This window comes from Loa loa, assembly GCF_000183805.2.
Source record: "Loa loa unplaced genomic scaffold supercont3.145, whole genome shotgun sequence".
NCBI lineage: Eukaryota > Metazoa > Nematoda > Chromadorea > Rhabditida > Onchocercidae > Loa > Loa loa.
The window spans coordinates 130965-146226 of NW_018108325.1; the positions used below are offsets into that span (position 1 = coordinate 130965).

General features: G+C 30.7%; 2 protein-coding genes across 2 annotated transcripts; both read right to left on the reverse strand.

The window, feature by feature from the left end:
- Nucleotides 1-587: 587 nt before the first annotated feature.
- LOAG_02741 (hypothetical protein) lies at nucleotides 588-6312 on the reverse strand. The gene is made up of 13 exons (XM_020446112.1): nucleotides 6196-6312; nucleotides 5903-5962; nucleotides 5056-5203; nucleotides 4529-4692; nucleotides 4169-4337; nucleotides 3736-3903; nucleotides 3475-3598; nucleotides 3092-3201; nucleotides 2810-2888; nucleotides 2213-2389; nucleotides 1877-2058; nucleotides 965-1159; nucleotides 588-795 (listed from the first exon to the last, which is right to left on the reverse strand). The coding sequence occupies exons 1-13, from the start codon at nucleotides 6255-6257 to the stop codon at nucleotides 652-654; spliced, it is 1782 nt and encodes a 593-aa protein (XP_020303506.1). The 5' UTR covers nucleotides 6258-6312; the 3' UTR covers nucleotides 588-651.
- A 1613-nt stretch (nucleotides 6313-7925) lies between these two features.
- On the reverse strand, nucleotides 7926-13684 carry LOAG_02742 (hypothetical protein). The gene is made up of 13 exons (XM_020446113.1): nucleotides 13566-13684; nucleotides 12907-13200; nucleotides 12461-12671; nucleotides 12143-12345; nucleotides 11848-11982; nucleotides 11263-11403; nucleotides 11049-11168; nucleotides 10655-10834; nucleotides 9628-9766; nucleotides 9310-9483; nucleotides 8940-9033; nucleotides 8437-8633; nucleotides 7926-8072 (listed from the first exon to the last, which is right to left on the reverse strand). Coding segments are annotated over exons 1-13 (2013 nt in total). The 5' UTR covers nucleotides 13568-13684; the 3' UTR covers nucleotides 7926-7949.
- Nucleotides 13685-15262: the final 1578 nt, after the last annotated feature.

Here is a 15262-nt window from a genome sequence, read left to right on the forward strand (position 1 = left end):
TTACAGGGTAGACACAAAGTAGCCAACATGCTGTACATTTTTGAATTTTGGAGATGTAAAGGATGTGATACCCTGGCACAATAATATGGGGAAATGTGGGAAATACCTGCAACATCATAAGCGGTCTATTTATAACCAGGAAATACCGTTGGTTCTTGAAAGTGTTTAGATTTTGGATCACAAAATTTTGATGGGACTACATTCCTCTATCGGATTTTTACTTTCCTGAGACGGAATTTAGAGTGAAACTTCCATTGCTATACACTTTTGCCTGAATATAAATACAAGCAATCCCTGGAAAGTCTTAATAAATCAAGAAAACAATTTTATGAGCTTGATCAAAGCATTAGAGCCATTATTAGTAGGCTAATTACAAAGGTAAAATTGAGTAACTAAGTGCAGTCTAAGTGATTTGCAGCGTAGCCGTTATTGAGAATGAGCTTGGGATGGTGAAGAGTTCTGTTTCAGAATTCTGGGAGGAAAAGCACCCTCGATTAAAAGATAAAACGTAGGACATCCCTAAATTCTATGTTCACCTACTTTTAAAGATACAAAGACCACGATTTTCAATTGTTGATGGTCCTATCTTTATAGAATAAGAACAATAGAGGATGAGGAAATTATATCACTTCCATTGTTTCTGGAAACATTTCACCGGTCTTCGGGTTGCAAAAGTGTAAACTTTGCGATACATTCCATTATCCAAATTGGTGTAATAAGGCTGATAAATTTCTGCTTCACAACCCGCTGTGGAATAGATTGCCCTGGCATATATACCGCAAACAAACCGGATAGCTGAAATATCGGAATTTAGGTAAACCTAAAAAGAAGATAAATTTCGGGAGGCATTTTTTTTAGTGGCGGATGACCATACATAGTCTGTCTGCAATCTGAATTTCTTGAAATCTAAAAAGTCATAAAATAAGTTCAGAGTCCTAGAGCTTTGCAGATAGTGGCATCTTACTTTATTCGAATTATATTCTGCTCTTCGTGCATGATATGGTCTTAACCCACTCTCAATATATTCTTCCACTTTGGGCTCTCTTCCGAGTATCACACCTCCAGCCAACTGAACCAATTTCTTGATTTCACTGTCTCGATATGGTAAATATTTATGCTTACAAAAATAAAATTGACACCCTCGAAACAGCCCTGGTTCCTGGAAATACATCAAAAACGTTTGCAAAATTCATAGGGGAACTTAAAATTCTAATATCTCCACTTTTCTCCTAGTGTGAGCTAAGTCTCGTATTCCGACGTGATAGTAATGATGATTAGGTACACTTTTCCGGGATTAAAAGTTTCAAGAGTTTCCAACAACTCACAAAATACTGTCGCATTTTATTATTCAAAAATCCAATTTGATTTAGTTTATTAGTTGATAAGTTAGACGAGATTAGTTTGACAGTTGACTACTTTTACGAAGTCTTTCAAGTTGCCCCTAATGAACTCGCCGCATCGAAAGACCTGGCAATCACAAAATCGTAGTTAACGAGACTTAAGGCATCAAAACAAAAATCGTAAATCTGTATAATAGCGTAGGACAGAGAGGAACAGAACGAAGAAATCGAAAAAAATTTTTTATTTTTTCCTTGTTCCTTCTTCTCTGAGATCGGCGAAAATTGATTGCTATATTAAAAAAACCATTAGAAGAAGCAAATCATTAAAAACTAATTCCATTTCGATTGTCGATGGTAAATGTAAACGGAGAGAAAAAACTTGAATGGAAACTATCCGTGACAGGAAAGCGAGAAAATTGTGATGCGCTGCATATTTTAACATTAATAACTATCGACAGCAATGCACTGAAGATAGACCTAATATCACCGACGGAAATTATCATCGTAATTGAAAACTAACTGAAAGGCAAACTAACCATTCTAGCATAATTTTCCCTAGCTGTAGAACATGAATTTTTGGCAAGCAGTTGACCATTATGATTAATTGCTGTAATTTCATACATCTTTTCATCCACGACATCATTTGCTTCCAAACATGCATCCAACCAATCACTTGTTAAAATATATTGTCCACGAAGCATAGCTTCCAAAATTTCAACTATAAAATACGATATTAAAAAAATTTTTCTTTTCTCACTTTCTATTTTTAAGTCTTACGAACTTACCATTCTAGTTGCTTCGAGAACTCTACTATGTATTCCCTATTTTGAAGGTTCCTCTGAGAATTGCAGAAAATTTTGGACAAAACCTACCAGTGGTTTCTGCTGCTTGGTTTTCCACTGCCTGAACAACTAAATGTGTCGCAGTTTCAAAATTCATGGTATCTTTTGAGAGGTCATTGAATAAAAGTTTGCCGCTCTCGAGTTTTACATCTGGTAATGTTTTCGATAGGAATACGGAATGCTTCTTGCATTTGCGAGAAGGATATACTACAAAGAGTGTATTTTATTTGAATGTAAGAACTTACGAGCAAACTTAGATTCAACTTATTACTTCAAACACAAGACTAAGGCTATTTTGATGAGGGCCATATGCGCTAGTAGTTAAAAAAAAAAAGAAAAAACAAAAAAAAAAGCTCCTATTGTTCTTCCTGCCTAATTCATAATAAATTTATTGGGACATTGAAATGCTGAAAGAGAACAGATTTTAAGCTATTCGATCATAAAGTACATCTTCATTTGTGGTATTTTGATGTGTACATTCGCTCCTGACATACATCAATCGCGATACGTTATTCAGTTGCCTGACAGGTGTTACACATCGTCAACCGAGTGGCTGTTCGTAATTGATCTACTCCAAAATGTCATATTTCACTATGCTTATTTTTTAAGCAAGCTAAGTAATCGTACCATTTTGAACCGAATCGGAAATTCTGCCAAATATTGCTCGTATTTCATCATCATTAATGAAATCCATCGGTGTTTCATCCTGTAATCTAGAATTTATTCTATTTCACTAAAATTTTCAATGTTTTATACACTGGGGAAAGACAAAGTTTTCAATGTTTTATACACTGAGGAAAGACAAAATATTTTTCTACTTTTTTTTTCTCAAAAGGAATAGTCAGATTGAAATTAACTAAGTAATGTGTGTAATTTAAACCATGCTATAGTAATAAATGGAAAGGTTACTTTCAAGTTATGCGCTCGTCTATTTGCTCCTTTCGATAACAAATATTCCGTAACATCAACAGCATGCCAACGCACCGCTGCGTGAAGTGCTGTTTCGCATAACTCTCCAACTACGTAAAATACAATTAGTTAAATTTGTAGAACTTAACTGCGGTTTCATATCCATATTTAGTGAATTACCACAGATAATGGAACTATCCAATCATTCAGTGTAGCACACCTTTCGGTTGCGATATGAATAAAATTTTTAAAACAGACTACTTACTATGTATGCTACCCATGTAGAACTATTTCGTTTCAACAAAATTCGACCAAAACGGTTTGAAATAATTTTGATTTTTAACTTAGTTTGACAAAATTATTTCAAATTACAAGAACTCTACCATGTGCATTGATAAGAGCACCATTTTCAATCAAAATTTTGCAAATTTCGGTGTAATTATGAGCTGCGGCATGATAAAGCGCCGTCAAACCAAGATTATCACTCTCATTAGCATCTTCTCCATTCTGTAAATTAAAAAAAAAAAAAAGAAAGGGAGGAATATGAATTCAAACTACCCTTCACTAAATCAAATTCATCCTGTTTTATGTCACAATCGATGTATCAGTTCTACTCAATGTGTTATAACAGGAATTATTACTACCTCTATAGCTTCCAGAAGCTTCTTTTTTGATCCACGTATAGCTGCATTCACTAGATTATATGCGTAGCGTTGAGATGGTGATTTGTGAGAATTATGTGCTTTTGCTGTTGTTAATGAGTCCGAATTCTTGGCACTCCGGCTTTTCAATCCATGTTCCGAATCACTGGGCTGAAAAATTCTTTTGGGTGCTGTTTAAGTGCTCAAAATATTATAACAAATGTAATGTTGGTTAGAATTCGTTAGAAAAACTGTAATAAATCGTGTTCGAAACACACACTTGGGCCACAACCGAAGGATGTACTTACTCTCCCAAATGATACAACCTATAGTTTTGAATGATTAAACCATCTTGGTGATCTACCTAATAGAGAAAGTCGATCAATCAATTTACAGGTTTAAACATCAGCAGATGTTGTGATCTTCAAAAGCATACCACCCTCTTTTTTGCCACAGTTTTACCGAAAGTATTTCTGGGCGGTTCTTTGAAGAACTGAAAATTTCCTGGTTCATCATAAACACGCAACTGCTGAGTCATTAGAATATCATTTTGGACGGAAGTTCCAGCAAAACCCAAAACATCATCGTTCGAAGCAGGAGTTGCTCTGAAAACTGCAAACTAGTTAGTTCTTTATTAAAATTTTTATTGAAAAGCATTAACTTTAATCAATTCTTTATTACCGCTGAAAATGAAATAAATTTAACACACAAAAATAGATTTCATATTCTGCAACTAAACTTATCAAAAAACGCTGAATATATCCTTTAGAAAAAACCAAACGATATAAAAACTTGCTCTGACGGTAGCTCTTTCGAGTGTACACTTATGATCGCACGATTAAAATCATCCTTGGTTCCAACACATTCTTGCGTAGAACAAAACTCTTCTACAGTTCTTCGCTGTTCATCTGTTTCAACCAAGCTAAGCATAATTTGCCGATCAAATTGAGAAACGGTGAACTGGAACATTACGCAGTTTTGTTGTGTTACTCGTCTGAGCATGTATCGAGTAATAAAACATCGATATATTGATGCTATTAAACAATAAAACTTTGGGCTTATGCGCAAGTTTAAAATATGAAACATAAAGTTCAGCGCTTCAAAATTGCGAAGTAGTTGATGAACTGATGTTCGGTGATTTAAAACTATGTATATTCAACTTATCACTTTCACTTATCACTTCATTTTCGTCAAATATCATTGCAAATAAAATCTTCAGCACTTTTCTAAACCAAAAAACCAGCTATCTTTAAGTGATTCAACTCTAAAATACCAATCTCTTTGTTATGTTGTGGAATGAGCTATACGAACGAGGAAACCAACTTTAGCAAGAGCTTCCTTCAGAGATAAAAGATTTTGGAAAAGCTGATCAGCAAAAGCCGCTGACTTCACGTGCTGTAATCCAACAGGTAGTAAACATTGCGGACATAATGGGAAATACTTGTTATCACAAATTGCGTTGATACATGTCCTGCAAAATGCTATGGGTAAGTGTTTTAAACACATGTATTTGTTAAGACAAAATTTGAACCTTTCATAGAGCGCTATATTCGGAATACTTCGGATTTCATTTAAAATTTCGAAGTTCTCCGGAAGATATCCTTCAATCTCATATTAATTTTCAATTATATTAAATTACAGCAACATCAGAAATTACCATCTTAACTGTATGAAACGAGACACGATGTTCTTCATTAAGGACTAGTAAATTAACTATTAATAGTTGCTGAGAAGAGGACTCTGTTTAGTAAGTGAAGTTACCGCTTAGTTAACATTTTTCGATCTAAAGGATCGGTTTAATTCTTGGCAATGGAATATCACCTGTTTTTTGATCAGCGAGTGATAACGTTTGAGGATTTTTGGGTCACATTAAATATGCTTTGCCGTCAGGGTGGTGAGAAAGTCTTCCCAAATTTTTATCTAAGATCACTTGAAGCGCTAGATATAGTACTTTGAGTATTCTATTTCAAGTAATTTTTTCCAGTAATGAGTAATCTACTTCAGACTTACTCCCTCCGAAAAGTATATTCTCAGATGGAAGGTCTCTGGAGATAATTCATATTGAATCCTGAAAATTTATGAAAAGCAGGAATTTTTCTCGAATTCCGAGTTTTCGGATAATAATTCTGATGACTTCCATATTTATTTCAGAGCTAAACGAGAAATTTACCAGCAAAATACATGCTTGCAGGATGATCCAATAAACTGCAACTTATCTGATGGCTGATGACTGAAATTTGTAAAATTTACGATGAATCGATGAAATTTCAGAAATTTTATTTACAACAGTCTATTAAAGTTTTGAAAAATCAGCTAGAGATTATTTAATAACAGGTTTGAAATCAAATACGATTTTTTTTTCGAAAAATTGAATCCCAACCTCCGAAAAACTGGCAGAAATTAAACAAGTGCTACGAAATAAACAAGAAATCTGTGCATTGTTTAACTGACTGTAATAAGTACCATTGATCACAGCATATGCTTTTCAGAAATGCTTCCGTATGATTCAGTGTTGAAGCAAACATCACTTTATTTAGAATTCTAACTTCCTAATCCGGTCGGATCAATAATATAATAACGGGAGATCTATAATTTATACAAGTTGTAGTAAAATCATTAATCCGGTTGCATCTGCAAATGTTACAAGTGGCATAATCTGAAGCTAATATCTGAAATCGTAATGAAATTCCAGTACAAAAAATAGTCATCCCCAAGTTCCAATTCCAACAACCGGACAACCCCAACTATCAATAACCTGATTTTGAATTCATATTCCTCATCCTAACCACTGTGCAACTTTTACATCCCATGTTGTTTCAGAGAATGTGAATGGTTTCTCAAGTTATTATTGTTTTCTCTCTGCTTTGTCGATATACTTGTGATTTGTATTTAAGAACCTGATACAGTAATTACACATATACATTGTTTGCATACTAAATTACTTATCCACTTAATTACAAGGGAATAGGTTAAATTGTGCTGTTAGTTAAGTTGAAGGAGTTAGAGGTATTTAATTACTCACTTAATTGCTAGGGGAATTAAATTATACAGCTAAACATATTAGAGTGCTTAAAAGTTAGATGTGCTTATTTACTTACTTAGTTGAAAGAGGGTAAGTTAAATCATATAGGTAATAAAGTTAAAGTAGTTGGAAATTAGGTGTACTTGCTTCTTTAACTGCAAGAGGCTAGATTAAATTATGTAGTTAGTTAAGTTAAAGTAATTAGAACTAATTAACTACTTACTTAATTTGCTAGACTAGTTGCGGATTAAAATACTTAAGCAAGTTAAAGTAATTAGGATTGAAATGGGATTTGCACTCGAAGTTCCATTCATAGTTCGAATGTTTAATTTAATCATTAATCATGTTTATTAACATCATCATTTCTATCACTTCTTATCAACTTGTTATTTTTTTCGGACATGTTTTGGAAGAAATTTCATGAAATATCTTATTAAAATGATATCATTATTACTATTATTATTTATTATTGCCATCAGTATCATAGTAATTATGATTAATATCATTACTATTATTCTCCTTTCCGTTTTTCTCTTTTATTCCGGAGTGATAGTGAGTAAGATATGTCTTTATGTTGATAACCGGAATGAACATTATCAGAATGTCTTGCTAAAATGATATCGTTATTACTATCATTATTTTACTATCATTATTTATTATTGCCATCAGTATCATAGTAATTATAAAAAAAAAAAAGAAAAAAAGTGCTCCAGTTCAACTATGCTTGAATTTTGTTTGATATTTATGGTGAGAAATATGAGTGAATATTCATCAAAGCTGTTCTTTCCTGACTGTGATAAAGTATCAGAAATGCAATGTATTCCATCTATCAATTCAATAAATTTGATGAAACTTTATCATAAACTTTTCTTTTTTTTCAAAAAAAAAATTATTCACCACAGAATTGAATAACGATAAATAACGGAACGGAATCGGATAGTCTCATTCCAAATTCTTTTTGTTATTTCGAAATTTTCAAATATTATATTTTTAAGACGTAAAACTTGAAAAAGCTAACCATTGGGCCAAGAAACAATCAAGAAAGATTTTTGCTAAAGGAAACTGGTAGACTTACATGAATTTTACCTTTTCAATTCTTAAAATTTCAAAATAACCTTTTGATAACAAAAAGAAAAAAATTCATTATTGATTATGATAATGATAATATGTACTTCATTCATCTTACGGTTCCATCTCATACTTTTTCTGGCGCACTTGTCGCACTGATCAATGACGTTTCCATTGATGGAAGTGTTTTATTGGCAAATTGTCTTTTATATCTAATTGGACATATGCTAACCATTCGTCTAATATATAGCTGAAAAAAAAAGTAATGATATTATAAACCTTGAACAAATCTTCCATTATTTTACGAATTGTCGGTTCAAATACCGAAATTTATGACAAATGAAACTTAGAATTAGTTGAATTTCTTCTTTTTTTCAGGAAAAGTTTGAGTATCATCAGGAATATGGTGACATGAATTTTGGTGACGACATGATTTTTAAATGTCCTTTTAGCTATCTTATTTAAACTATCAAAGGAAACAATTAAAGCTAGACGATGATAGTAAATGAATGATTGATTGCTGATAATTAAAGAATTGGTTAAGAAATTCCAACATGAGATATTAATCATGTCATAAATTCCTATGATACTGGAATGATTAATATTGAACTTACACTGATACTATCATAAAATTCAATGTTCAAATAACAGAGCATTCCAATCAATAACATTCCTAATGAAATAAGTAAAAATTGGGTGATAGTTGTAAAACGGATAAGAATAAGTGCAAAACCAAAACCGGTTGATTCCCAAAAATGATAATTAGCAAATGCAACTTCTAGTTGACTAGAAGATAACGTTATCCATAATCCTGTAATCAAATTTATTAAATTTCACTTTTTCACTTCTCTATTTTTTCTCCTTTTTTTCTTGTTTTCTTTGAAATCTTTATTAATAAGGCTAATAGGGTAATGGAATTGTTTATTAATAATTTTTTGTAAAATTTTCATTATTAGTCTTCTATGTGCAGTTAGAATTAACTGTCAACCTTAACTGTCAACCCTATTTAGTTAATTAATTAACTCATGTTTGAATATAATGCAGATGGTTTAATTAAAATGAAAAGTTCAATCATTTATCGATAAATCAAAGGATTTCCAGGATTCAAATTAGCTACCACTAATCTGAGTATTCCAAACGCCATCAGCCATGCCTAAAACACCAACGATAGCGTAGAATAACGATGTATCACCAGGATTCAAAGGCCAAATCTGAAAATAGTACAGTGTTAAACTGGTAATGAACCGAACTGATTGACTTAATACTAAATTGCATGTTACCGGATTATCATCATCCGGAATAATCTATCGCTTCATGATAAAACAGACAAATAGCACTGCTTATTTTTTTTTATACTCAAAAATGACAATATAAATTCACCAAAGCATAATTAAAAACGGCTTAATAGGAAGAAAAATTGTAACTTTAAACAAGCTCTAAGCTGACACTTATTGATCGAAACTTTCGTCACATAAAATTTAACTTACCAAAAGTGTTAATGATACAAGCATACTTATAACAGCACCAAAAACAAACAAAGGCATTCGTCCAAATAATTTCATTAATGGCCCAAAAACTAAGCTACATATAGCATCTGCTACGCCAAATCCTGTCATCATGAAACCAATTTGGCCAATACCAAGACCACAACCAATGTAAGCCTCAAAAAAAAAAAATTCATTTATTAATAAAATAAGAGCCAGATTATATATGATATTTGTGACATCTAATATCATCATTGATCTTTGATAATCAGGAAAAAAATTAAGTTAAATTGCAAAAAAAAAAACAGAAGCAAAAGTTACTTTTGTATAAAGGCCTACGACAAATGCTTGTTCAACACCACTGAAAAATGTTAATGGTACAAGTAGCAATGACTTTGGATAAGTAAGATTTCGAAATATCGCCTTACAAATATCTGTTGAAAAAAATGGTTCTTCTAATCTGCAATAAATAAATAAATTATTTCATTGAATAGTTTTATAATTTTTAAATTCCACAAATTTATTTCGCTTATAATTTATTAAAAGTTTTTGTTTAGGTAATTTTTACTTCTGATTTTCAAAAATTTGAATAAAGAATTTAATTTCAACATTTTTTTTTTAGCTTACTATGTAAATTCGTTTGTCATCTATTGGTTCACAAAATTTCCAATTGCTTGATATTTATTTCCGGTGATCGATCGCAATTTATGTTATTGATTCAATTTAGTCCTGGTTACCTACCACAATTTATACTAATTGATCCTAGTTTAGACTAAGAGAAGAATGTTAGAAAATTATAAGACAGGAGATTTCAATCAAAATTTTGCATAAATATTTTGCCCTATAGGAAGTGATAAGTGATATCAGAAAGATTAACATAATTTCTATTGCCTGTCGAACTTATCATTTTCTTCCTCCAATCATCTTCATACCATTGACAACTTCATTAGTTTTTTTTCTTTTTCTTTCAATTTTTGAGCATTTCCGATATTTCAGGAAAAAATTTTTTTCCCTATCGGAAATTATTGAAAAAGACTATCAGGATTTCATTGGTGTATTGATACCTTATGTGATCATTTATCCGAAATAACATCATGAGAATTCTATGATACTATCCTTGATGCTGTATCTCGACGCCATCTATTCTATTGCCAACTGATTAATCTGTTAGTATTTCAACTAATTTATTTAACATTACTAGATACACCAATACTTTCCATTTTGCTTTACTTAATATTTCCAGACAAATGATATTTTACATAACATTTCCGGATATAATTTCCGTAACACATCGAATCATCCTTCCCTCTTACTCTTAAAAATAAGAAATAAATAATGCCATTTAAACCTGGTAATTTCATCTTTTCTTAGCGAATTTAGAAAAAGGAGCACGATCATAAGTGCCACAATGGTACAACAGAAGTAAATACCACAAAGTGACAAATAAACATTTTGTGCAGGTCGTCGCAAATTTTCGATTGCTTGATCACTTAAGTACGACAAATTATCATGAAATAAATGACCACAACTAAAATCTTGCACACATTAAGCATCAATTTTCAATTATTTCAAGTTTTTCTTTTTTTTTTGGGAATAAAATAATTTAAATAAAATGAACATTTGAAGTTTTAACATTTGAAAAAATTAAGTTTGCATATTAGTAATCGTTACTGCAAAATGGAGAAATGTTAAAGCATTTTGAAATAAAGAGCAATTAAAATAATTAAAATTAAAAGTAGTACCATTTCTGCACCTGATCTTCTAATTGACGATGACTAGTTGCAGCTGTTAAAATGAAGGATGAAATAAGATTACCAATTACTTGACCCAAATGAAGTACCATAAAAAAGTAACCAAAAAACCTGAAATAGGTGTAATATTTATTTATCATTCATTTTCTTATTTAAAAAAATGATTAATATTTCATGGAAATGGATTTGTTTACAATATAAATACCTGATGATGACAATATTTTGTGCTTCAATATTTAATTGCGCATATTTTGTTCCGCATTCTAAAATGTATACACATTTTGCTGCCCAAAGACAGCTTCCAGCACATCCAGCAAGAATAGAAGCTGGAATAAGCGAGTAATATCTATAAAAGATGATATATGTATGTAAATACTGGAATGGAATATAATATTGGAACAGGATATAATACCGGAATAGAATATAATATAAAATATTGAATTGAATATTCATAGATAACAGAAATAGTTGAAAGAAAATATAACTACTTTGATAAAGGTGAAGTGAATAATATGCTGACTATAATTAGTTTTTACATATGTTAATTATCCTTGACAGTGATAATTCCTTGACATGATAATTTTGCGATGTAATGATAAATTTGTAATATAGCAACAATTTTGTGATACAGTGATAATTTTGCGATGATATGATAACTTTGCAACACAGTGATAATTTTGTGATATAATGACATTTTTTGTGGTATATTAATAATTTCGTGATATATAATTTTATTTTAGTGATAATTTTCGGGATATAGTGATAATAGGATGATTTCTTGATAACTTACTTTGGCAAAAAATTTGATAACATGTAAATCATGAATATTCCTGATGATGCGATTAATGTACGTTTACATCCAAGGCGATTTAAGATGAATGATGGAACAAATAAGTATGATAGTGATAAGCTGATATAGAAGATTCTGAATTTCTTATGGAGCGTTACATAAGTTTTAAATAAGAGCATTTGATTTTCAGATTAAAATATTTTTAAGACGAATGTGATATTTTTGGACTTAATGAATCGATCAATATATCTAAAATCATGATCTAAGCATAACATTGTGGGAAAAAAAAATTTACGAGAGACAATCTGTTCCAAGACGACCATTGATCGAGGATTGCAAATTCTGCAATCCATGAAAAGCTGTAAAGAGGAATAAAAATGTCAAGCTAACGATCCATAAATTCACTCGAATCTTCCGTTTCGCCTTATCACATCGGTATTTCTCAGAACCAGATAGGAGAGCACGGCGTCTTTTCCGGATTAATTTTGCGGCAAACGCCTGACTAAAAATGGATTTATAACTTGTTTTAAATTTATTCAAGTTTTGCATACGCTCATCTTATAACTTTAAATTTGAAATTGGAAAGATAAATTCCTTTCCTGAGTAAAATAACTCCTGATGGTTCAGTATCATCAACCGATTCAATACTCGTTAAATGATAATCGAAATCGCGAATTCTTGTCTTTTTGTTAATCATTCGACGTCTAGAGCCATGGATTGGACAAAACGGATCATACACGTAAATACGTTCAACATTATTATCAAGAGATCCAGAATCTGATGGCTTTTTGTTGTAGAGTGAATCACCACGAAACAGATAAGCACTGGAGAAATATAAAATTTTAATTTATTCTAAATTTAAACTCAAATTTATTCAAATTCAGATTCTAGTTTACCCTAAATTCATTTCGAATTCTGAATCTACTCTTTTAATAAAATCCTAAATTTAATCTTTAAATGTAAAATGAAACAGATACTGAAAATTTCACTGAAATTTCTGCAATCAATGGGGAAGAGAATTCCTAATTTAAATTCAAATTTTTGAAAACTAACAAGTACCATTTAGTATCCGTTTCATTCTCTCGAAACAATGATCGATAGTTGGATGTCGGTCCAGTTGTTGGTAATGGTGGTGACGGTAAAATGGATGATTGTTCATCAAGAGTGAAAACCGGCTGCTGTTCTGCTGATTTACTGGTTGAATGATGGTGTGGTAGTGATGTTTGCAAAATTGGTGACGATAATTCGGAAACTTTTGGTTTTTGATCCGCCATAAGAGACATTTGGCTACTTCCAGAATGTCCAATTTTCAGTTTATTCATCAATTTGCTACTAATTTTACGAATTCCAGACCTTTAAATAGACACTGAATATGAATTTTCAATACTGACATGAAAACATTCAAATAAATCAGTTAAAGACTGAAAGCTAAGATCATGAAGGTCAATTTTAAAATTGGCCATAAGAGAAGTTTTCTGTTTCTTTAATTTACTTTCAGTTAGTACGACGAAATAAATTAGTGTTATCTTTTCAGGTCATGAATTATGCTAAATGGTTTGAATGAAAATATTCTGGAACTTTTTTTTTTCAAAATTTGAATGAAAATAATTCAATTTAATGTCCAATATGCTATAATCCAAAAAGCGTAAACGAAATAATTAATTAATTGAGATGATATTAGCTAATTTTACCATCACAATTATTCCAAATAAACTCACATGGTATTTTTTTTTCCGATTGCTGACGAATCATTTCATCGAGTATTTCGGAAAGTTTTTCAGACGGTAATTCAGCTGCATCAGCAAGCGTTTCAACATCCACCAATTGTTGATTAAAATAAAATCAATGCTAACTTTCTTTTTTCAATTTAGTTCAGATATTAATTTTTTTTCTTCAATTTAATTCAGCTTATTGGCTTAATTCAAATTTTGAAAAAACGATCGATTTTGCATATATTGAGATTCCACTGTCATTTTATTTTGAATACATATCCATTTATTAGGCGACAGAAAATATGCACTAATGAAGATATCGTTTTAATTTGTGCTCTCAGTTGTAAGAATCAAGTTAATACAAGAAATTTCCTGAAAGTCAAACTTACTTCTATCCATAATGGCTAGGTAAATATGTAAATATGCTATGGTTTAATTTGGGTAAGTATGTATGTTATCATTTAACTTAGTTACTTTAACTTAATTACTTAAGTTTGTTACAAATCATATTATGATCTAATTTATCGATCAACAATTCGTACTTTTCCCTGTCAATCGTTACATGTAACTTTCTTTCTAATATAACTTACGATATATACGAAGGTTTTTGCTATATAAACAAAATAGAAAATGAATTTTCCAATAATTAGGTAATTATCCAGTTAATTAGGTAAATAAGTAGTAATTGATTGTACAAATAATTACGTCATAATCAAAATAAGATCGTGACGAGGGCTGCTGATTCAATGTATCGTGTGGATTTTGCTTTACTAAATTCCGTATATTACGTCCATCCATATTCTATGTTATCAAATTGATCTTTATCTCCTTGAAATTGAAATTTTCAATCAACACTGATAAGCCGAAACTTATCAACATATTTACATTTTGTTTATTTCAACTGACTGATTAAATCAATCGATAAATTTATTTCAAAGTTATCACCTATCATTAAAAAATGATAACGCCGATTAATAGATTGAAAAGAAAATAAAAAGAAGCATAAATTGTTTTTGAACCGAATAAATAGCATTGTTGAAAAACTTGAACTAACCAAAGGGATATATTGTTTTGTAAATTCGAGAACTGAGCTATCAGTGAGGCAGAGGAAAGACTGATGATGATGAAATGATATGAATAGTTTTGCCTATTTCACTTCCTTCCAGCTAACAATTGAGCAAAGTTCATCAATTTTTGAACATTACAACAAAAAGCAAAGAATCTAAGCTTCTTTAAAATTTGAAAAGAAAAAGATAACTTTGTATTTAAATTGTTTACTTCAGCTTTCTTCCCTTATTAAATTTAAATATTTCAAATTTAACTGGATTATAATATGAATACAAAGAAAAGAAAACTAGTAATAACAGGGGAATGTAATTGAATCAACCTTTTTTCCTCCACTAAGTTTAAATATTGCAATTTTGAAATAAGCTTGTCTTTCAAATTCTTTACTTCAGCTTTTTTCCTCCATTAATTTTATGAACAATATCTTAACTTCGATCGTAATATGAATATAAAGAAAAAGCGAATACTAGCAAAGAAATATAATTATTTTAGGTCTTTTTCTTATTAGATTTAAATATTTCGGTTTCGAACTTTTAAATGTGTTTAAATTAGATTATAACATAAATAAAACGAAGGAAAAACGAGTAGTAGCAATGGAATAAAAAATGAACAAATATTGGAAATGATAAGTTTGTTAA

Bases quoted from the DNA above. Each gene is read 5' to 3' on its own strand.
- LOAG_02742 (XM_020446113.1), bottom strand. The intron at 12,672-12,906 runs GTACTTGTTAGT...ATATTTCTCCAG, and splicing joins AATGAAACGGATACTAAATG to TGCTTATCTGTTTCGTGGTG. The intron at 9,484-9,627 runs GTAACTTTTGCT...TTTTTTTTTGAG, and splicing joins TCGTAGGCCTTTATACAAAA to GCTTACATTGGTTGTGGTCT.
- LOAG_02741 (XM_020446112.1), bottom strand. From the start codon at position 6,257: ATGTTTGCTTCAACACTGAATCATACGGAAGCATTTCTGAAAAGCATA. The intron at 2,390-2,809 runs GTACGATTACTT...CACTCTTTGTAG, and splicing joins TTCCGATTCGGTTCAAAATG to TATATCCTTCTCGCAAATGC. The intron at 1,160-1,876 runs GTTAGTTTGCCT...ATGTATTTCCAG, and splicing joins GGGAAAATTATGCTAGAATG to GAACCAGGGCTGTTTCGAGG.